Here is a 26144-nt window from a genome sequence, read left to right on the forward strand (position 1 = left end):
TATATAAAAATGGGAAATATCGCACTTCTGACAATCGCAGCGAGTGTGTGGGCTAAATTGCGAGAATCCGTACTTCTCGCATGGACAACTGTATGTGGCCAGCTCACGCGTCGGAAAACCTTCTGATTTATTCGTGTACGCACCAGACGGAAAAACAAAAAATATCATGTATCCACGAGCGCTCCAATAAATAAATAGAATTGAAACGACACTTTGAAATGTTTTCCCGATGAAAACGAATAATAATAATAAGTTTCAATAAAAGTGATAAAATGGGAATTTAATTTTATCATTACGAGTTTGCTTGAATTTCGTTTCTTCTGAGATCGCAGCAATGTGCGACGGGTAAGCTAGTGTTTAATATTTTAATCAATAATTAAGATTAAAAAATGAATTACATAAAAAATAAGGGTTTTATATTTTCTATAATACAGTAAAAAATTTTAAAACTTCATAAAATTTAACAATAAAACTCTATACTCAATTGTGAGATCACATGTTGGTCAAAATGACTGCATAATTTTTTTTGCTGATGCCAGTCATTCTAATGGAAATGATTTGTATAACTCTTTCCAATTTATAAACAATTTATTTACTTTAAAAATTTTTTGTTATTTTTCTTTGAGTTAGATATAATCTTTTTACATGTGGTCATTTTAATAGTAACAAGTAAAATGGCAAAACCATATTTGGGACAAGACTATGTATCGGAGACTCACTACTAAGCAGGATTACTCTGACGCTCAAGGTGGGTCTCGTTCTCATTCTCCAATCTTCTTTGGTATTGCTGCTTTTGGGCGCAATTATTCAAACTTCGCCAGCCACGACCACGAGGTCATCCACGATGCATTTTCGATGAAATTAACCTATCCAATTTTGAAATTTATCTCTGTTGCTTATTGGCCCGGGTTGAATTTTTGTCGATGTGTAACAAAAATTTCCCATTTTTGAAAAAAATAATCGTGGCTATTGCATCATTTAAAATTATTTTTTTAATTTGCACAAACAATATACAGTTTAACCTGATTATAACGTCATCAGATGTAATGACAACCCTAATATAACGTCAAATTTTTATTGGTCCCACGATTTTACTGTACTAGATAATATTAAAAAAAACCCCACTTGTAACGACATAAAACTGTTTTAACATCATATTTGAAGCACTCCCAAATTTACAAAATTAGATTACAAATTTTATTTAACATAGAAGAAACTACGTGTTCATTTGTAAGGTCAGAGTTCACTTCTTAGAATGACTGTGGGTGGTACTCTCCCCCACTTGACTTTGGTGGGGTGATGTGCCTGTTTTGCCTGTTTGTAGAAGTAGGTTGCCATTTTGTATTTTATTTTGACTTGGTTCTTGGTCCCCTGACTATCTACAAGTCTGGATTGTTTTATGCGCAAATGATTTGTGCACCGAATACTTTGTGCCAAATATCAACATGCACTCGACATGCACTCCTTCATATCTTTATTCTAGTAACATAAAACAGCAGTATGATTTTATGAACAAGACATAGTCTTGTCAATAATACTATTATAATACTGTTTCATTGCTTTAACTTTTATTTTTTAATAGTTACTGTATTTTTGTATATATAACCCACAGCAGTGTGTATTCCAAAGAAAAGTATTAGAAGAAAAATAAAACCACTTAATCTGCTCTATGTGTACCCAGGGCTATTAAGAGCTTGTATGAAGTCTGAGGTAGGGTGGGGCACCTTTGCCATGTTTTTTTTATTTGAACAAATGAAATACATAAAATGTTTCTTTATTAATAAAAAGCAGTCTTAAAGATTTTACTTTTTGTTAGCAAAATGACATTAATTTATAAGGGTCCCTAAATTTTCTATGGATCTGGGGAAAATCTGAGGATTCCTTTATCAATGCCCTGCATGTACCTGTACCTTGTATTATGAAAGCAATCATTACTATATAGGTGCACGTTTAGGTTTAAAGATTCAAATAGCCATATAAACTACACCTTTGCATAACCAGTTTATATACACAAACTTATTTTACTTATTTTGTAATAGGTTAGTATAAATATCACTACAGTAGAGCATCGATTATCCGATTCAATTGGGGACTTGGGTTGGTCGGATAACTGAAAAAATGGATAAATGAAAAGTATGAAAAAATACATTATTAGTATAGTATATTAGTATATCCCATGCAATTAGTGTATCGCTATTAATCTACTTTGCATTGAATTTTCATCGATGTTAAGCCTAACAACATTTTTTTAAAATAATAATCGTTGCTATTGTATCGTTAAAAATTATTTTATTGCTCACAAAACAAACAACCACTCATAATTATAAAATTAAGCCTCATTTAAATACTGGCCTCCCTCTCATGGTTGAGCCAGTGTTGCCAGCTAAAACATGCAAAAATTTAACAAAAATAATATTAAAGTAGCCAAGACATAGCCAAATATTGTAGCGCCACATCACTAGCAAACATTTGAAATTTGCTGACTAGAATGGTTGGTTAACCAATGTGACAGTTGATCGGGGATTGGATAATTGATGCTCTACTGTATTCATAATTTCAAATAAATTTACTTAATGTTGATCAATGTCAATATTGTTATTTTAGATAATGAGCATGACAATAAATAATGTTGCAATTGATTATATAGCTTATATATGTAGATTTCTTATAATAAAAATTTAATAGATTTGAAACCAAATGGATTTCTATGTTCATTTAATTTGAAGATTTATTGTTACATAAAAACTTTATAAAAAATTGGTTGAAAAAAAAGTTTTGTATTTTGAAATAGCACATAGGTAGTGTGTTACAGTGCCTAAAACATTTAAAATATTAAAACCATAACTTAATCAGTAAATAGACAAAAATTAATTGTTATTGTCTATTTTCTGATTAATCTGTTGTTAAAGGTCTGCAGTCTGACAGAAAGTCTTACTGCATGATAACACAAAATTTTTATTTGTCAGCTGTATAAAAGAGATAATTTGCTGTACAAAAAGTAATTTAGACATATAAAAGAGTGTTATTTATGAAAAAACAAGTTATCCAAAAGTTGAAGAACTTCCTACATATGTAATTTCTTACAGTAAAATGTTTATCTTATTTGCTTAATCTTTCACAATAATAAGCATACGTAAGACCTTATTTTTATAGGAACAAATAATTTTAAGATAATTATAATTCAGTTTTAAGATAGCTATTACTTTAATCTTTTGCTTTATTTAAGAATATGATTGAAAATAATTAAAAAAACTGATTATTTTGTCATATTCTTAAAGTTATCCTGGTATATCTCAATAATATATTGCATTTGTTTTAGTTATTTACTATTAAATTTTCTGTTGAATAATTTAAAATACAAATTTAAATAAAATATTAAAATATAATAACATTTTAATATTTTATGTTTCAAAGGAGGAAAATGAAAAAGTCTTACAACAAACCTCTGAAGAGCCTTCCACTTCAAATATCTCTAAACAACAAAAACAGGATGTAATAATACGAATGAAAACATCTTTTAATAAAGGACCTTTATATGTACTTACTAAATGTGTCCAAGAATGCAAGAGAATTAAGGTAAGTTTAAAGAAACTTTTTATTTACTAAAAAGATGAAAACATTGGTAAAAAATTTTTGAAAACTGTCAATTTGTTTCCTATAATAAATATTTATTAGGAAACAAATTGACAAACTTTATAGAAAATTTATAATACTAAATATTGTAGTTTATATATACAGGTGTCCCAAAAGTTTCCATATATACATATATATACAAAGGTGAAATGTAATTTTATTCACAAAACATTAAAATGTCAGCATTAAGATTTGGGACGGTTAAAAATGACATAGGGGATACAACATCAACACCTCGTAGCTATATGTCTAAACATAAAACAGAAATGTAACACCTGATGAGGGGTGCAAGTTACACAAAAATATTTCACCCAAAATGCATAGTGAATAAAGAATAACGAAGATAACACTCAGAAGTTTTTGTCTCTGATAAAATGCAGTCCAGACAAAAAAGTCAGTTAACTTCTTCAGATTTAATCTATGAAGTTTCATCAATTTTTTGGAAGAAATATTTTAAAAAAATTGACCTTTTAAAAGAATATTCCCATAAAGAAGTTATAAAAGAATATTCCCATAAAGAAGTTATCCCATTGGCAAATCACATGGGTGATTTGCCAATGGGCACTTCTAGCAGGACATCCTATGTGGAAACTGGATTCTGTTTAAGTGTTAGACACATGAAGAAAACCCAGAACACTGCATGGTGGCCAGCTCATTGGTCAGGCATGAACCAGTGACCAACTACCAGTGTTCAATGGTTTTATTTATTTGGCCACTGGTGGGCTTGATTTGTGACACTGTATGGAGACTTGGGACAACCTGTATAAATAAAATTATGATGACAAAAAGTTATCTGAATAAATATAATTTGTTTTTGACATATTGTACAAAAGTTAACTATTCTAAGGAAAATCATATAAGTTTTTTATATACTTTTTATAAATTTTGATTGTATTTGATTAATTTGAAAAATGTTCTGTATGGTTTTTGTTCTAATTACCTGATGATGATCATTTTAGATGAATGAAAATGTTATTACAGTAGAACCTCGAAAACTTGGCCTAATGTGGATCGAAGGGTGGCCAAGTTTGTGAAAATGCCGGGTTATCGGGAATGGGGTAAAAAAAATAAGTATGATTGTTTCCTCAGAAAATACTGTACTGTACTTGTATGTATTGTTTACTTGAGAATATAACAGAGAATAAACTGCCCAAATACCCTTAAACAAAGAAAAGTACATCCTTTATGAAGGCATAGAGCCTTTACTACATGAAAATGAAAATTAATGAATACACAGTGTACAGTAATTTACCTGATAAGACAGACCTCAGAAAAATACTTTATGAAACATAAATCTGTCTATAATGAAAATGAACTAGGGGTTTTTTCGCACTGCCAGTGTGTGGCCGAGTTGTCCGGACTGCTGTTATCAAGTGCAGAGTTTTCGGGACTCTACTGTATATACTTTTTTTTATATATAATTTATTGTTATTCTTGTATAATTTTACTTTATAGTCAATTAATTATTCATTAAAGGAATAAATATATAATTATTCATCAACTTTATTTCTCTTTATTGATAAATATAGACTGAGGATTCTTTACAACAATTTTCCTTCTTAGGTGTTTTCTTATTGTTAGAAAATATTTTTGTTAATGATTACAACTTGAACCAATATGATCTTTAATGCTATTTAATGCTTTAATTGTTGTTATATTCATTCTGAAATATTGATCACATCTCATTCAGTGTTTCTTGATTTATTTAAATTAGAATACAGGTAATACATGTTTTATAGTTCACTTCTAACTCATGATCCTTGGTTTTGAGTACAGGCACAAATGGGAAAAAATAAGAACCTAAAACTGTTGGATCTCAATTGAAGAAATTTGGATTTATATATCAAAAGTTATATGAAAATATTCTTAATAATAAAAAAAATGCATCCCTTGTTAAGACTTAAGTTTTAATAAATGAAAATTGTAAACTTAAATGTTATCAGTTTTTTCTTACAGGCAAAAACTAATAACAATTAAGTTTACAGAAATTGTTTCAGTTCTAATAATTATGAAATGCAGATTTTGATCATTGAATAATGAGCATTATTTACTTATTAATAAAGGTATTAGTTTTGTGCATATGATAAACTAAAATAAATTCTGCCATAGTTGATTTATTGAATAGATATATGATACTATTTTATATTGCAAAGGTATATTTATTTAGGTTTAACTGTTTCATTTTTTATCAATGCCTGTAGCAACAAACAAGTGTTAAATTCAAAATTTTAAGATTAAAAAGTATAAAATTCTATAATAATAAAAAATTTGTTTGGGTAGATTGAAATTTACTATCCTAGCAGTCAAACAGCAAATCATACTTTTGTAATTTAATTAAAGTATATTTGTGAAAATATGATCATTGAAAATGAATAAATCCAAATTATTTTATAAGTTTAAAACACACTAATATAATCCATAAAGTCCTTTTGTGATTGTATGTTAGTTAAAATGATTCCACAATTTTTATTTTTTGTTGCTGCCTATTATTCTAATGGAAAAGTATATAGTTGCTGTTAAATTTATAAGCAATATATTTATCCTATAAATTTTGTTTTTTATTTTTTTCTTCAAGAATTAGGAATTAATTATTTTATACACAATCATTTTGACCATAATATAATCCATTTACTATTTCATTGATTCAATTTACTTTTTGCTAGTAGTTATTTTATAAAAGATTAATATAAAGTATCACTATACAATTTCAAATAAATCCAATTAATGATGATTTTGCTAATAATGTTCCTAATTATGAGTATAATGATAAGCAATGTTGCAACTAACTGCAAAACTCATTTATTGTAAATATTATATGATGAAAATGTTAATAGATTTTGATAATATTAAATGAGATCCTGATTATAATGATCAGGATCTGTTGTACTGTACTTTGCAAAGTACAATAAAATTAGATCAAATGTTGTCATACAAAATTTTAAAAGTAAGATTTGCTAATTACCTGTATTAATGCTAAATATTAAGTGCATTGTAATGTTTTAAAATACATTTTATACTAGTATATAAACATTGTTAAAAATTTTAATTATTGAGATGTGTAATAAGTTTGTTCATATTTTTAGATAAGAAATGAAGAATACTTATCTTGATTTAAGAGCTGATTGATTTTCTATACAGATAATAATTACATTTCAAATTACATATATAAATCTACAACAACTATCATATGACATTGGGTTAAATAACAACTATAATAATTATAAATTACTAATAAATTTGACCCTAGAGCAGGCCTGGCCAACCCGTGGCTCTTCATGTTAAATTGTGTGGCCCACTAAGCGATATTATATATATATATATTAAAACTTTTCTTTCCCGTTATGTGTATACCAAAACAATTAAATAAATGAAAATTTGCATGTGTCATTGTTATAATGCACAAGTGCGAGTATGAACTCCTGGTGTAACAATAAAATCTTATTTGTTTTGTATTTGTTTTACTTTTTAAAAGCATGTTTGCCTAAATTATGGTCCACCATAATGTTACGCATGATCAAAGTGGCCCACGAAACAATTTGGGTTGACCAGGTCTGCCCTAGAGGGAGGTGTTAGGCACCATCTTGTATTAAATTTAATAATTATAATATAATTAAATAATTTTAGATTAAACTGGAAGAAAATAATCATACCACAGTTGTTGTAGATTTATTGTAATGTATTGGTTTGTAAAGATGTTTATATTTACATATATAAATCAGTTATTATAAACATTCTTTCAAGGTAACATCCAAAACAAAAAAGTAATCAAAAATCTGAATGAACTTACTATACATCTCATAAATATAGGTAATGTACAACAAAACAAACTATTCATTTCACACTCACAGTCAATTCAATATAAAAGTAGATATTTTCAATTACTTTTAGTGGTCATTATCAGATTATGATTAATTAAACAAGAAATTCAAGTAGTAGTCTCAAAATTTGAATCTGAAATACCCACGATAGTCATAGAATGTGACATACATACATACATATATAATTTGTGTGTGTGTACTATACTTCAAAACTCTTAAAATGTATTGAATGAAATTGATATAGAGTATGCAAAACTGATAATTGAATAAAGTTATAGTATATATCTTGTTTGATCAGATTTTGAGATGATCATTAATTAATTAATTAAAAGCAATTGAAAACATTTATTTTTATATTGAATTGACTGCTGATATGAAATGAGTGGTTTGTTTTATTGATATATCATATTTAAATAATCAATTTAATTTGTGTTTATAATATATTGTCAGGAATTTATGAATTAGTATAAAATTTGGATTTTATTTTATAAATTTTTTTTATTGTTATCAAAAACATATTTATAAATTATAATTTAAATCTTTTCCCAATCTTAGCATTTCAAAATGTGCAAGTGTATTGTTCATCTTGTATTTTGTTATGTTTTATATAATAAATTAAAAATAAATTCCTAAATACATTACAAAATTTCCAACAGTGGCAGAAGTTTAACTATCCTCGCTTTTCACATTACTCATTCAAGACATGGTTTTATTTCTGGAAAAGAAAAGAAAAAATAGCAATAAATATTAATTGCTTTATTTTTAAATCAAATATTAATGATATGCTATTATTGAATAGCTAGGAGGATTCTTATGTACAAAATTATTTTGATGATTAAGTATCTTTCTAGCCAATCAAATAGTAATCTGAAAAAAATTGTAACTTGAATAATGTTTAATATTTCAAAAACTGTTGCAAGTTTAAAAAGAAAATTTATTTTGATATTCAATAAATATAAAATTATTTTAAATAACTTATTAATATTTAAGTTATTTAGTTCTCAAAATAGATATTGAGAAATAATTATACAAGTTTTCTTCCATGTCAGATTTAATTTGAAATTTAATAATATATGTTAGTTATTAATGAATGTACAGTACTTATCAATATTTCTGCTTTTATAAGTAAGTTTAAGATGAGCTTTACAAAATTGTTGAGAAGTAACTGAAATACATGGGTGTGCAAAACTTAAGCAACAATATAATTTTTAAGCAGACAGCCATGAAATTGTAGAAAAGAGCTTGTTGTAATCAGTACAATGAACACCCAATTCATTAGAAAGATGATTAGTATGTAAATATAAAAAAGAAGACATCACAGGTAACATCAGGGAAATCAAAACGCTTGCATTGTATTGCAATGAAAGACTACAATAAAAAGAAAGACAAAAGGGCTATTAAAGACATTCGTTGCAAGTTCAAGTGAGTTTGTACTTGCAGTATGGCTAGAAGAAACTATCTGGACAACTTTACACATGGTAGAATGATTTCCAGGTGATTTCTTGCAGAGTTATAGCCAAAAAAAAATTTTTTTTTAAATTGTTGCTTATATTTTGCACACCAGTGTATTATATATATATATATAGAGCCTATATATAATTTTTCTCTATTTGCATTTAAAAAATACTATTTCATGTAAAGCTAATATGACCTGTAAACTTGGTTACCATTTTTTTTAAGTTCTTTCTATAATTATAATAAATTCATTTTTAATTTAGAATTTTACAAAAGAATTGGTCCAGAGCTGAATTGAACCTGCGACTACAATGCTGCCTGGACCTCTGCATAATCTTGCAGAGGTCTGGGATTATTACTGGCAATACATCTGCATAGTAAGCAAAAGTTTCGGGTTTGAGTTCTGTTCTGGGCCAATTCTTTCTTTCCAGAAATCCTAAATTAAAAATTAAGTTGTTATAATTACTAAAATTAACATGAGATGTTGGCATAACCGTCTACCTCTAGATAAATTATTTCTGCATGGACAATAATTTCATATGTTATTATACTATGTTGTGAAACAATTATTCGTTTTTAAAATTAAAAATTTCCTAAAAATTACAAATTTTATATTTTGAACATTTTTTTCTCAGAAAAAAGATATCAAAAACTGTTTTTTAAAAATCTATAACTATTTGCATTATTTGGCCATAGCAAATAATTTGTTATATTTTTTTCCTCTTTATTATATCAAATATTAGTTTTATTTTTTAATAGAAATGGAGATAATTATTATTTCATATATATTTTCCTTATTTAGTGTGTTATGTTGAACTGTTTCTCTTCTTTTATATAGACTTTGAAGCTGTTTTCTTACAGCTTTGGATAATTTTTCTGCTTCTTTCCTATATATAGTATATTGTCTTGGACTGTTTAAGCCAATTTGTCTACATATTTATATGATTCTTGAGAATCTTATTTTTATCTTCTAACTACCCAATTAAAGATCTTTTATATTTTGTATTGTTCCATGTCTTGTTTTAATCATCCTTGTAATCAACTTTCTATCTTACTTAGTATTTATATACTTTCAACATTATTGGTTTTTGTTTTGCTGTGTAAGTTAATACTAGACATACTATACTTTTGTATTTTAGATTTAGTCTCAGGTATTTATTATTATTAGACTGTATTTCATTCAGATATTCTTCTAACTACCCAATTAAAGATCTTTTATATTTTGTATTGTTCCATGTCTTGTTTTAATCATCCTTGTAATCAACTTTCTATCTTACTTAGTATTTATATACTTTCAACATTATTGGTTTTTGTTTTGCTGTGTAAGTTAATACTAGACATACTATACTTTTGTATTTTAGATTTAGTCTCAGGTATTTATTATTATTAGACTGTATTTCATTCAGATATCCTGCTATTCTGAATGCTTTAATAGTTTGTATTATTAGATATTAAATTAATAGCATTCAATGAAAATAGTAGTAATTAAAAAATATAATAGAGTGTTTCTTATTATATGAAGGTTTTATTTTTATTCTGCAATTTTTGTAGGGTATATGTATGCTAGTATGAGTTATCTGCCAAAATTATAGTATATTTAAAAGTGAAATATTTTTGCAAAATTTCAACCATTCTCTGCATTGAACCAACTTATAAACAAACTAGATTATATATACATTTTACAAAATGGAGTATTGAAAAATTCACTAAAAATATAATTTATATAGCATTTGAAGATATTTAAACTAAAACAGATAAGATCAACAAGAATACTATGTGTATAAACATTTTTATTTTAAAAGCAGGATTTTTGGATTATTTGCTTCATTATGGTACCAAATTTTGTAACATTTTCTGAAGAAAAGATATCTAAATTTTTTCCTCTTCCTATTAGTTTTATTGCCTATCTTCCCTTATACCATTGTATTAAAAAACTCATTTTCTGACTTTTTAAGACCTAGTAGCTCTAGTTCTCTCTTATTAGTGAAAATTTAATTTTCTGTTGACAAATGAGAATTTAATGAAGATTTTATTTACTGCTATGTAAATTGAAAGTTAACCATATTATTCAGTAATCAATGTTACATGCATACTCTATAAGAAACCTAGTTGACTTTCTTATCCTCATATCTGGTTTGTGTTACATAAATATTTCTTTTTGAGACTAAATCTTGCAGACATTTAAATTGAAATAACCAAGTTACTTTTAGTTTCTATTGAATGTGGAAACAAAGTTGAGATAACAAGAAAGACTTAATCTAAAGGACCTGGAAACTCAAAACCTTTCTATTTAACATATTAGAAATAATAATTTTAAGCAGAGGTTACCAACTTTTTTCATGTATCAATTCCATTAAGAAAAGTTTTTTCCATCCATTATATATATGTATAAATACATTAATTTTTAATAAATATTTTATAGTTGAAACGTATAGTTGAAAATGATAATGAAAATATTTTCAGGAATTTTTAAATGATTATATTTGCTAAATAATTAAACAATATTAAAATATATATGCATATACAATATGTATCTAATTCACTCATTTGAACACTCAAACTTTTATCAACCCATAAGGAGTTAAGACTATTTTGGAAAGTCTTGGTTTAAAGTGTTTTTGAATTAGACCTTTTGGATATAATTTAGAAATACTATATGTACAGTCGACCCCCTCTATAACACGGGTTCATATAGTTTGGATTCCTATATGACGGTATTTGTTGCAAAAAATTGCAACAGTATTCGTACAAACACGCTAAAAAACTCCTATAATTCGGTAAAACGTCATCGCCAACTTGTATTGTGACAGGATTGGTTGAATCTAGACCAATAGCAGATATTGTACAAACTGTTGAGTTTAAACGAGCAGTGGACCTACTAAAAGCCATTTATTATTTAACATCCATAAAAATTATATTTATATTAATGATGGCTCCAAAGTTTAGCAAATTTTTTGCAGAAAAAATAATTTATCGAGAAGCACACGAGCACCATTTGATGACAAGCTCCACGACGAAAACAAGTTTAAGCAATGGCGTTGTCGAACTGTGCACACTCGGTAAGTAATCCTACAATTTTTTGTTTATAGCATAGTTTATATGGATTATTCCTAAAAAATTATACATATTTTTAAAATGTTGAGTCGAATTAATCTAGAATCGATTAATTTTATGGAAGAAAACCTTTCAAACAGCCGTAGTCCGTAAACTGCACANAAATACATGGGTGTGCAAAACTTAAGCAACAATATAATTTTTAAGCAGACAGCCATGAAATTGTAGAAAAGAGCTTGTTGTAATCAGTACAATGAACTGATTCATTAGAAAGAATGAACCCAATTCATTAGAAAGATATAGCATAGTTTATATGGATTATTCCTAAAAAATTATACATATTTTTAAAATGTTGAGTCGAATTAATCTAGAATCGATTAATTTTATGGAAGAAAACCTTTCAAACAGCCGTAGTCCGTAAACTGCATATGTGCCGGGCTGTGATTGGCTCATGTATTTAAGGACTCATAGAACATCAATTTTATAAAGAACAGAACGTATCTACCGTGTTATAGGGGGTCGACTGTACTTATATAAAAGAAGCCTTCAAAGGTTTCAATTATTATATATTTTGAACTGGATTATAGCATAAAATTAAATGTGATTAGGTCCTTAATTTTATACTAATTTGCATTGTCAGTTTCATATAATAAATTTATATGTGCAGTCTTGTTTACATCTTACTGTTCCTTTTTTGTTTATTTGTACTTTCACTAATATAGGCTTTTTCTAAATTTATCACATATGAACAGTACTGGGACTCAGCAGTGACATCTGATCCAATCCACAAAAAAGATGCTCTTCACTTTAGTTTTCTGTAGTTAGCTGAAATTGGCCAAACAGTAGGCAAAAACATTCCTAATAATTCCTTATTTTTGGCTTCCTTAATTAGCAGCTTGAGAATGGCTTGAACATTATTTTTATTAAAATATAGTGCCAAGTTTCATTTAGTTCTCAGATGAATATGAAGTTACAGAACTATAGATTTTGTTATTGAATATAATATGTTGTATATTGATTACACAGGTCTGCAAAAAAAAAACTTTTTTCAGCTGCATGGAATATTTTTGCTGAATTATATGTTTTAAAGATCACAGATTCTAAAAATAACTTCTGTTACATCCCATCATGATACATTAATTTTTAATAAATATTTTATAGTTGAAACGTATAGTTGAAAATGATAATGAAAATATTTTCAGGAATTTTTAAATGATTATATTTGCTAAATAATTAAACAATATTAAAATATATATGCATATACAATATGTATCTAATTCACTCATTTGAACACTCAAACTTTTATCAACCCATAAGGAGTTAAGACTATTTTGGAAAGTCTTGGTTTAAAGTGTTTTTGAATTAGACCTTTTGGATATAATTTAGAAATACTATATGTACAGTCGACCCCCTCTATAACACGGGTTCATATAGTTTGGATTCCTATATGACGGTATTTGTTGCAAAAAATTGCAACAGTATTCGTACAAACACGCTAAAAAACTCCTATAATTCGGTAAAACGTCATCGCCAACTTGTATTGTGACAGGATTGGTTGAATCTAGACCAATAGCAGATATNTTACAAAAAAAATGATAAAATGTAAATTGAATTTTATTATAACGAGTTTGCTTGAATTTTGTTTCTTCTGAGATTGCAGCAATGCGCGACGGGTAAGCTAGTATTTATATAAATAAATGGGTATTTTTCTGTTCTAATTAAATAGTAGTGTGCACTTCTGATCCACCATCTCTCAATTCTCCTCCATCTTTCCCAAATCCAATCGCCTGCACACATGACTGCTCGCACAAATTCCAAAGTTGCAGCCATTAAGGTTTCTGTGTCTATCCTAGAAGACAGTGGTGTCAGTCCTGTCAAGGCATCAGAGAGGTGCCAACCCTCTGGTCACATCTACCTCTTATAACTTCTATTTCTTATTACTTATTCCTTTTTAATTTTAAGTTAGTTTTTAAGATTGGTTTTATTTTTCGGTTGATTTATAATTGTTGCAGTCGGCATATATGACTTGTGTCTGCCATTGTATTGTTGCAAGCCATATCTTATATGTTAATACACATTTTTGTGATGTTGGAATCCAAATTCTAAGAACCTGTAATTATATGCGAAACAAAAAATGTGTTGCATCACTATACTGTTGTAGAATCTTTGTGACATATTTTCTGTGTCGATTCACCGTTATCTCACGTAACTTAACAATATCTATGAATATTCACTAGGAACTCAAAATATCTACAGTGAACATTCTTTTCATTAACGATAAGGAGTTAATAATAAATAAGGAAGTTTTTAACTGTTTTACCAATTTGCATTTTCCTAATGTATCACTTATAACCCAAACAATAAAACCCAACCCACTAATAGCAACCATAGCATAAACCATACCCAAAGAGCCAAAAGGCTCCCTCTTAGTATGAAGCTAAATGCTTCTAAATAAATTGTTACCGGTATAAATTTGAAATATTAGCATTAACATGAATTTATTCCAATACTTTTTATTGATTGAATTAAAATTGTATTGGAAAAGTTTTTAAAACATAGTTTTTAATTTTATTTTATTCATTGAAAATGAATTCTAAATTGATCTTGAAGTTACTATTCTTCACATCAAGGAAAGAAAATATTGCATATCTAATTAACAAATGAAGTAGTATTAATTTTTATAAAATACCATTTTGTACTGAAAATAGAAAATGATAGAAAATTTCAGCCATAGATAGCAACAGTTTTCTATTAATGATTTCAAAGATAACATTCTGCCAAAAAGTTTTAAATCATTATAGCATACATCAAAAAAAGACTAATGTATATATGATGGTATGGCAAAACCATAAAATCATCAAATTACTCATTAAGTCCTTTTTTCTGTATTTTAGACAGCTTTTCATTTTTCACAATTATGAATTAACTTAATATCTTGCCATACTATTCAATCAATTTTGATTTTTTCTTCAAAGTTAATAAATAAATTTTCAAGTTTATTGAATTTATTCTGATTTTTATACTAGTAAAAATGAGTGGAATAGAGTATATACTAACAGTTTATATTTGGTAAATTAAAACTAAAAATTTCAAAAGTAAACATATTATTGGCAAGTTTTCAAACAAATTTTATAAAATTGATATAAAGTTTATTTTTCTTCTTTTTATAACATTTATGATACTTCTGAAAATTTAAAATAAAAATGTTTAAACCTAACAAATGAAAAATAAACAGAAAAAATTCCTTNTATTATTGGCAAGTTTTCAAACAAATTTTATAAAATTGATATAAAGTTTATTTTTCTTCTTTTTATAACATTTATGATACTTCTGAAAATTTAAAATAAAAATGTTTAAACCTAACAAATGAAAAATAAACAGAAAAAATTCCTTTTATGAAGTACAATATAAAATACAAAAAATTAATAATGTTCTACTACTTTTGAACACATGTTCAATATACAGTAAGACACCGCTTAATGTGAGGGATGCATTCCTAGACAACAAAGTGCTAAGCAAAACAGCATTAAACAAGGTCATTTTAACATATAAAGAGTAAATAGGGATAGGGAAACACAGGACAGAAAATAAACAAATTTTACTTTAAGTTAATTTTGTATTAATTTGTATAATAATATATGTTACATAACACAAACATATGCACACAGAAATGTAAAGTTCATTTTTTGTGACGAAAGTCCTGACTTTTCTGAAATTCTTGTTCTGTTGCAATTAAGTCATGACGTTTCATTTGTCACTTTTTTCTTTCCTTAAGCAAATGTTGGTAGCAGAAGATTGCATCAAAAATGCCTCGTTTTGCTTTTACACTCCTTTTAAAATCTGGATCATTCACTACAATTTAATCAACGATTTTGGTTATATTACCAAACTTTTACTAAGGAAATCTGTAGAGAAGTATTTTGGGTTCTTTGTTTTCAGAATCTCTATTTTCCAATTCTACATGAATTCCATGTTCTGCCAGTTCTTGAAGGTCATCATAGGTAAGGCTCTCACCAGAAACCTGCTGTAACTCCTCAATATCCTGCTCGTCTATACCTCCTAGTCCCACTATATCAATTAGGTTGAGTTTGGTCAACCTAACGATACAGCAATAGGCTCTTCTTGTTGAGAATTCTTGGATACCTTCAGCCATAACTTTTTCCATACTTCGTTTGTGCATTTATCAGTTAATTCTTGCCAAGCCAAGTCGATATTTTCTATGGCATCCACGATGTTATACAGTCGACTCCCCTATAACACGGAGATACGTTCTGTTCTCTATGAATCAATTTTGTACAAGTTCTTGCCAATCACAGCCCGACACGTGTGAAGTTTACGGACTACTGCTGTTTGAAAGGTTTTCTTCCATAAAATTAATCAATTCTAGACTAATTTGACTCAACATTCCCAAAATATGTATAATTTTTTTGGGAATAATCCGTATAAACTATGCTATAAACAAAAAATTGTAGGATTACTTACCGAGTGTGCATTGTTCGACATCGCCATTGCTCAAGCTTGTTTTCTTCGCAGAGCAGCGCACCAAACAACGGGCGATTTCTGATAAGTTATTTTTCTGCGAAAACTTCGTTGAACTTTGGAGACATCATTAATATAAATAATTTTTACGGCCATTGAATAAGAAATGTTTCTTTCACAAGAAATGTATAAAATTACAGTACTGTATTAGACTTACGGTACCTAATTTACATACTGTACAGACGATAGTAAACTCAATTTACCCGCCTAAATTCTCCGTAGCGTGGCGCTGGACGGCGGAAAGTAGTTCGGCTGCCCAATGATGTTTTATCGAATTATAGGAGTTTTTTTACCAGGTTTGTATGGATATGTCGCAATTTTTTCGCCGTCTTATAGGAATCATAATTATAGGAACCCGTATTATAGGGGGGTCTACTGTATTTTTTCCAAAATTGCACCAAACAAACATACATTTAAAGAAAGTACACCTTTTTGCCATGTTTTGCTGATTGGTTTGTGTTCGCAAATAATCATATTATATTCAAATCTATGAAATGCTGTGATAATTTAAATTGGCGTAAATTTTAAGGTTTTTTTAAGGCTTCCAGCAGACCACATTATATACAGCATTAAGCGGGGTCTTACTGTACAATGCAGTGCTGTTTCAGGCTACAGGAAATCCTCATTAGTTCAAAATTCAAAGGACAAAATAATCATGACTTTGAATTATCGGAGATTTATATTCCTGTGCAATATGCCAAATGCCATGTAACAGATATAATTTATTAAACAAATGGAATATGGATACATATACAGAATGCTATTTTCATGAATTAATAGTAATAATATAAACAAACTGTAGGTAAACAGCATGTGTTTGGTGAGAACCTCACAGGTTGCCAGATAGGTTTTATAAAATGTAAAGCAAACTCGCAGAAACCAGTAGTGCTGATGTCGAGTGCTGTTTTAGTGCATTAAGTTGAAATAATTTTAACAGTGAATATATCTGTGTTTTAAGAGTATGTATAATAGTTTGTGCCACTATGCTAAATGTCTGTAAAATAAAGCAGACTGATGATGGGCGTATGCCCAAAATGCATATAGACATCTAAGATATTGCAGAATAAAGACTGATGTAAAAAAAGCATAGTGACTACCTGTGCACATAGTTGTGTGGTAAAGACTAACAAATAAAAGAAGGCATGGTTTCAGAAAAAGGCAATAAAAATTATGGATTAAAAACAAAGAATAATAATAATATTAACAAGCAATTATTTATTGTGACATCATCACAATGCCAGGCTGCAATTTGTAATCATATTTTTAATTTATTTAATCTCATACTTTTCCTTTAACAATAGAATTGTGCTGGTCATCTAACTAACACCTTTCAGGGAAAATTTTTGAATTGAAATAACCTGACTTCCAGTTTGCATTGGAAGTTCTTATATAGTGACGGCCGGATGGCTGAGCGGTCAAGGTGGCAGCCTACTGCTCTCGGGGACCTGGGATCAAATCCGGACAGTTCAAGGAATCCCCAGGAATTTTTCGGGGGTGGTCTATTTGGATATGTTGGACCCCGTCCCTCACTACCCGGTTGCCCCATTGTGGGCCTGGCCAAACCCATAATGGGCCTGCTATAAGATGCCCTCTTAGTGCCGACTAGATGGAAAGAGTAGGAAAAAAAGTTCTTATATAGTTAATTTGGATCTCCTGTCACTAAGGTTTCTATATCTGATTTCACCTTTCATCTATCTAACTCCATTCTCAAAATTAAGGAAAGACAAACAGACAGACAGACAATAATGAGAGTTTATAGTTCTACAATTTATTTAATTTGTAGCCCAATAATAACAAAATGATTTCCATATTTTCTAACATCTTTGATTCTTACATAATTGATAGATATGCTATTTCCACGAGGTTGTGAGATTAATGATGATGAATTTCAAATAACTCAACATAGTCGTGTATATTGATAAGTTAAAGGATTATAGGAATAAGAATCAATACAAATTTCAAACAGTTAATTTATTGGGAAAAAAATATATTTTACAAAATTAGTATGGATGTATGTGATATATCATATTTTCATAAATTGTAATTTCTGGCTGTATGTCAAATAGAAATTAGTGAAACATTTGTATAAAGATATGGCCATGCTATAGAAATTAAATATGTGAACAGAATGTTATAATTTAGTCAAACTTTGTTGCGGTCGCAATCTACTTCTTGTTAAGTCATAACAATCGCAAGCTATTTCATGTGTATATATTAGTTGCGGACCATTTTCTGTAAAGCGGTAAAAGGGCTGGAGCAGTAGCGTAGGAAGATTGGAAGACCGGAGATACTTCTGAACTAGCTGTCTTACCTCCTGGCCGCATGTAGCTATGCTCCACGTTTCGTTCAACTGCTTATATCCCAAGTAAAATTTAAATTGGAGTTAGCCATTGTTATCTCTGAATAAATGTTTTTTTATAATATTGATACAGCGTGTCAATCAATTAATTATTATATCGGCTAGTTGGGGACAACCCAACAACTTGCTTTTACAATTTTACACATTATGCATAACAGCAGATACACAGCTGCCAATACCTGCTTATATAGTTTAGAAACAGGTATAAACATCTACTGAAACCCTATGTATAGCAAATAAAGACCCACAATNCCGCATGTAGCTATGCTCCACGTTTCGTTCAACTGCTTATATCCCAAGTAAAATTTAAATTGGAGTTAGCCATTGTTATCTCTGAATAAATGTTTTTTTATAATATTGATACATCGTGTCAATCAATTAATTATTATATCGGCTAGTTGGGGACAACCCAACATTGGTGACCCGAACAAGGACTCTAACACACACAAAGAGTGAGGGACATTGACCACCCAACTGCAATCCGCAAGCATTGACAAATGTCACATGTAGATTTCTCAGAAGTGGACAACTATATTCTCAATTGGACATATAAAAAGCAAGGAAACAGATTTTTCCAACAAATTACAAAATTAGTGAATTCGTCGACTACGTGCGTCACTAACCCACACACTCGAAATCCGAAAGTTGTGGATCGTCACAGCGAGAGTCTAACAATTATTTTTGGACATTAAGTAGTAAATACGAGTATTTTGTTTTCTCAACCGACCCCCGAAGTAGAGATGCAATCATCGCAAACAGAGACAGTCGCCAAGGTTTCTGTGAAACCATCGCCTTTTTTGGAGAGCGAACCCTGAGATTTGGATCAGGCAGATGGAATCGCAATTCTCGTTAGCGGGAGTCACAGTAGAAGTGACAAAAATTCCATCACGTGGTTTCGGCACTCCAGCCCGAGGAGCTAGCAGTTATGGCAGATATCATCCTAAATCCCCCGGTAGATAAACCGTACGAGGCTCTTAAAGCCCATCTGTGCCGGCAATATGCCGACAGTGAAGTGCAGAGGCTAAAGGACTTAATATCAGGAATGCAGCTAGGGGATAAGAAACCATCCAGACTACTCTTATAAATGCGCAGCAAGGCGTCAGCTCACATAGGCGACAACCTACTAAAGTCACTGTTTTTGCAACGATTGTCGTCTAAAGTTCAACAGATCTTAGCCATCTCCAACGACAGTCTCGACAAGCTGGCAGAGATGGCGGACGGGATACTAGCTGCAGCCGACAATGCCGTTTCGATACAAGCAGTCACCCAGGGAGACCAGGGAATACAAACATTATTGTTAGACATCTGCTCCCGCTTTGAATGCCTGGAAAGTCGAGATAGATCCCGAGGCAGAGATCGATTCATGAGACATTCAAAGAGCCGAAGTGGGGCTCAGCTGGAAGGCCAATGCTGGTACCACCAGCATTTCAAAGAGAAAGCACAGAAGTGCGTCAAACCCTGTAGTTTCCAACAGGGAAACTAGAAAGGCCGTCACTCTACGGGGCGAGTGGCTGCACTCTGGAAATTCACCGCCTATACCTTTACAACCAGTCGACGTGCAAACGTTTTCTAGTGGACATGGGTGGATGTGTCTGTTGTCCCTGTGCCGCATAACCAGGCAAATCGATCACCCAAGAAACTGCAACTCTTCGCAGCTAATGGGACTACAATAAATACATATGACCAAAAGTTGTTTAAATTAGATCTAGGTCTCCGAAGAGCTTTTCACTGGCCTTTCATTCTTGCAGCAGTCTCTCAACCTATTATCGGAGCTGATTTTTTGCGCCATTTCGGACTACTGGTAGACATCCGCCGCAGCCGTCTTTAGATGCGCTGAGACAGATGAACTCTAAAGGCAAGATTACGGCCAGACCCCTAACCACTATTAGATCTGTGGGGAAGATATGCCATTTCATCAACTCTTGGCAGAGTTTCCCAAGCTGACAGAGGTTTCCATGGCACCCCACCTTGTCCGACACAACGTACAGCATCATATCGAAACCATGGGACCCCCAGTTTTTTCCAGACCTCGACGTTTACCACCTGATAAGTTAAAAGCAGCAAAACAGGAGTTTGAATTTCTAGTTGCACAAGGCATCTGCCGTCCCTCGAAGAATAGTTAGGCGAGTCCACTCCATATGGTGCTGAAAAGCAATGTGGACTGTGCCCTTGTGGCAATTTTCGTAGGCTAAACACAGCCACCATCCCAGACCAATACCCTGTGCTACACATTCAGGACTGCGTCCAAATGTTGGAAGGAAAGCAGATATACTCCACCTTAGACCTAGCAAAGGCGTACCACCTGATCCCAGCACAAGTCAACAGTGGTTTTGGTGCCCAGTGGTTTTGAGCTGATTTCATATGAATTTAATGTCCTGAATTCAAATATGGCATTAGTTTTTGCCTAGGAGCTCTAATTTTTAAGATATAGCATTTTAGCAAAATATATGTTTCAATATCTTAAGTTGAATCCATGGATCAAGTAAAAAAACTAAACACGGAATTTTTATTATTATATTATGCAAATATTATTCTATACAAAGATAGAGAAAAAAGTCATCAATAAAACTAAACAGTTACACATTGAGGAAGCTTCTTTTCCGTGACTTTCGTGAATGTATTTTGGAGCAATCCGTTTTTAAACTCTGCCATCATATATGCATATCCCATCTTCCTTGGTAGCAGTCCTCCATAGTTTTAATATCCTGGTGAAATCTTTCACCTTGTTCTTCACTGGTGTCTCCTAAATTTTCAGGAAAACAGTCTAAGTGACTGTGTAAATAGTGTACCTTAATACTCATATTACACCCAAGGGATTTGAAACTGTTAAGCATCTCGTTTACCAGTTCAACATAATTTTCAGCTTTGCGTTTGCCTAGAAAATTTCTGACAACTGCAACAAATGAAGTCCAGGCTTTTCGCTCAGCTTCATTCATCGAATTTACGAAGGCAAGATCGTTAATGAGTTGTCTTATTTGTGGGCCGTCAAATATTCCTGCTTTAATTTTTTCTATACTTAACTGAGGCATTTTCCCCTATATATGCAAAGCACGATCCCTTCTTATCAAGAGCCTTTACAAACTGCTTCATTAGGCCTAGCTTGATGTGCAGTGGAGGAAAGATGATTTTCTCTCGTTCAACTAAGGGGTCGTTAATGACATTTTTTTTCCAACGTCCATGTTTTCTCTCTTAGGCCACTCTTTTCTAACCCAGTGGTGTGTTTTGTCTCTGCTATCCCAGAGGCACAAGAAGCAAGGATATTTGGTGTAGCCAATTTGTTGTCCAAGGAGAAAGTTTACCATTTTTAAGTCTACGCAAATTACCCATTGATGTTCACGATACTTTATATTCTCCAAGACCAGAGCTATGGTGTTATATTCTTCTTTCATTTTCGTTGAGTGAGCAATTGGTATTGAACCGTATTTGTTCCCATTGTGTAGAAGGACACATTTCAAACTTCGTTTTGAGCTGTCAATAAATAGGCGTCAATCATCTGAAAAATATTCAAGAAGGCCCATTTTTTCCAAGAGTCCTCTAATTTCGTGACAAAACACAAAATTGTCTTCTTGAGAGAAGAAGGGTAGCAGATCCTTTTCTCTTGTACTGTAAAAGGTAATTTTGGTTCCTTGCTCCAGTAAATTTTTCTCCTTCAACCTGGAAGCCAATAATTCAGAAGCTTCTTTTGGCAGGTTGAGATCTCTGGTGAGGTCATTTAACTCATCCTGGTTGAAACATTGAAGAATTGATGATATTCTCTCTTAATCGCAGTCACCTTCATTAGGATCAGAGGGATACTCGTCCTCACAGAGCTCTGGTAGCTGGTGAAATGATGGAACTGGCACTTGATGATGCGAGTGAGGGACCGAGAGTCTTGCAGAGACTAAATCAGGATAAGTCCACTTGCTACGATTGTTACGATTCCATTAATATTTATTAGGCAGAAATAACAGTCATCGAAGTGATTTTTGGGTTCTCTCCAAACCATCGGTACCCCAAATTTCAGACTTTTTCTTTTCCCAGTACTCCACTGTCGTAAACGTTCTGTACAAGTTTTACAGACCTGATACTAAAAAAGTAGAGCTGATAGATAAAAACTGATTTCATATTTGGATTCAGCGACCCAAATATAGCTAAAATCAGTTCTAAAATTCTAGGCACCAAAAAAAAATTTTTTTTTGTTGACCTGTGCAGTTAAAGCAGAGGATATTCCAAAGACTGCAGTTACTACGCCATTCGGATTGTTTGAATATCTTTTTTATGCCTTTTGGTCTCTCCAACGCAGCTGCTACCTTCCAGTGTTTCATGAATCAGGTCCTGCAAGGATTGGAGTTTTGTGTCACATATTTTGATGATGTGCTCATTGCCTCAGCAGATGTAACAGAACACTTACAACATCTTCGTATGGTATTCGAACGTTTTACCCAATATGGTGTGAAGTTGAATGCTTCAAAATGCATCTTAGGCAAATCAACTATCCCCTTCTTGGGCCATCTAATATCCCCAGCAGGCATTACGCCCTTACCAAGCAAAGTATCGGCCATAAAGGAATAACCTAAACCCATGACCATCAGAGAACTCCGTCAATTTTTAGCAATGATAAATTTCTAAAGGAGGTTTATCCCACAAGCAGCCCACACACAGGCACCCTTATCTTAAAGGGACAACTAAGCGGGATAAGATAAAAATCGAGCTTTTTTATCTTAGACAGAGGTTTTTGAGAAGTGCAAGTCTGACTTAGCAGAAGCCGCCACACTGGCTCATCTGTCGCCAAAAGCACCACTGGCAATCGTCGTCGACGCATCTGACATCGCAATGGGAGCTGCACTGCAGCAACAAGTGTCTAACCACTGGCAGCCGCTAGCCTTTTTAGTAGGAAGTTCTCGCCAGCACAGCAAAAATACAGTGCTTGTGATCGAGAGCTGTTGGCTGCATACATTGCTATCAGGTACTTTCGACATGTGGTCGAAGGTCGGCCGTTCCTATTATTCACGGACCATAAGCCACTAACGTATGCCTTCCAACAAAAAACCGACAAATGTTCTCCTAGGCAGCTGCGACACTTGGATTTTATCAGTCAATTAACGACGGACATTCGTTTTGTTAAAGGAGAAGACAACGAAGTAGCAGATGCCCTCTCATGCATCAACATATCCACCATAGAGACACTGTCGTTTGTCAATTTTCAGGAGATGGCCATGGCGCAACAAGGAGACAGCAAACTAAAAGATTTTTTAGCAGGTAATACACCTAGCTCACTCAAGTTACAGTCACTGCCAGTGGGAGAGCCAGCCATCAACCTGTATTGTGACACCTCCACCAGCCGAATACGACCTTTTGTGCCTAAGGGCTTTCGTCAGCAGGTCTTTAACAATCTGCATGGATTGTCTCACCCTGGTGTGTCAGAGCTTCAGTTAAACTTGTTCAGGAACGATACATTTTGGCCGTCAATGAGAGCCAACATGTCAGCATGGGCCTGTGCATGCATTCCTTGCCAACGAACAAAAGTCTCTCACCACACTAGAAGCCATATAGGCACCTTCGTTCCCCCAAAAGCTAGATTCGAGCATGTACACATCAACTTGGTAGGCTCCTTGCCGCCATCGGAGGGATACTGGTATTGCCTTACCTGCGTGGATCGTTTTTCCAGTGGCCAGAGGCATTTCCGTTAGTCGAAAGCACTGCACAAGTAGTAGCGGAGACATTTTATTCCGGATGGGTAGCCCGTTTCGTCCTACCACTACGCCTAACAACCAATCAGGGAGTTCAGTTCGAATCTTCGCTGTTCTCAGCCCTTACTTCTTGGTTGGGGATGGAGAGAATCCACACGACTCCCTATCATCCAGCAGCAAACGGCCAAGTGGAACCATCGCCAACTCAAGGCAGCTATCATGGCACATACCGCAAGCTGATGGACCGTGGCACTCCCTACAGTGCTCTTGGGTTTTAGAGCCACCTGGAAAGACAACATGCAGGCAACAACAGCGGAGATGCTCTATGGAGCCCCCATAAGCATACCAGGTGAGTTTCTCTCCGCGGTGAGAGACCATCCCGACCCAGCTACCTTTGTCGGCAGGCTGAGAGATACAAAAACGCAGATCTGTGGCACATCGTCCCAAAAACGCAGCAGTGTTTGTGCACAGAGACCTTCCCTCCTGTTCACACCTCTTCCTGAGGACCAATGCTGTCCGAAAAGGACTACAACCACCGTACGAAGGGCCATACCGCGTATTAAAATGGGGAACCAAAACCTTTAAACTATTGGTGGGAAATCGGCATATCAACGTCAATATTGACAGACTTAAACCAGCATACATATGTGCAGATTACGCAGAGACCCTCCCATTCACAACAGAGACAACAACAGAAGCATCAACAACAGCAACCCCAGCAGAAAGAGCAGCAGTCTCACCACCACAACAAGATACCGTCACACGTGCAGGTCAGTGGGTAAGATTCAACCCCAAATACTTATAAACATTGGTAATATCTCGCTGTCGCTGGCGGGGGACTACTGTTGCGGTCACAATCTACTACTTGTTAAGCCATAACAGTCGCAAACTATTTCATGTGTATAAATTAGTCGTGGACCACTCTCTGTAAAGCGGTAAAAGGGCCGGAGCAGTAGCATAGGAAGATCGGAGATACTTCTGGACTAGCTGTCTTACCTCCTGGCCGCATGTAGCTATGCTCCACGTTTCGTTCAACTGCTTATATCCCAAGTAAAATTTAAATTGGAGTTAGCCATTGTTATCTCTGAATAAATGTTTTTATATAATATTGATACATCGTGTCAATCAATTAATTATTATTTGGTCAGTCCATAAGTTCATGCGTATTCTATGACCTTGAGAAAAATCTTGTTTTGCTGTTAAAAATGCCAGTCTAATGTGATACTTTTTACACTGAAGTGTTAAATTGGATCTCATTCATATAATAGTGCTCAGAATTGGGAACATTTCAGTTGTTTATTTTCGTTAAAATGGAAGTAACAGACGAATATGAGAGACATGTTTTATACTTTTTAGTTTTAAGTGGTGAGAATGCTACAAATGCAGCCAAAAAATTAAATACTGTTCATAATCAAACTGCAATAAGTGTAAGGACTGCGCAGAAGTGGTTTGAAAGATTTAGAAATAATGATTTTAATGTGGAGGATAAGGCTCGTACTGGAAGATCCGTTGACTTTGATGATGATTCTCTCTCTGCACTAGTTGAAGCAGAACCATCTTTAACAGTTGATGAAATTGCGGAACGTTTAAATTCATCCCATGGAACTGTTCATAGAC

At 32.3% G+C, this 26144-nt stretch overlaps 1 protein-coding gene across 1 annotated transcript in view; it reads left to right on the top strand.

Moving 5' to 3' along the window:
* The window catches only part of LOC111620169 (U7 snRNA-associated Sm-like protein LSm11), a 67623-nt gene that overhangs the window by 26234 nt on the left and 15245 nt on the right, over positions 1-26144 (top strand). Inside the window, exon 2 of the mRNA XM_023362051.1 lies at positions 3415-3576. Within this exon, the coding sequence (XP_023217819.1) occupies positions 3415-3576 (162 nt within the window). The remainder of the gene's footprint in view (positions 1-3414; positions 3577-26144) is intronic.

Source organism: Centruroides sculpturatus, unplaced genomic scaffold, assembly GCF_000671375.1.
Source record: "Centruroides sculpturatus isolate CEXI.00-Female unplaced genomic scaffold, Cexi_2.0 scaffold202, whole genome shotgun sequence".
In the NCBI taxonomy this organism is placed as follows: domain Eukaryota; kingdom Metazoa; phylum Arthropoda; class Arachnida; order Scorpiones; family Buthidae; genus Centruroides; species Centruroides sculpturatus.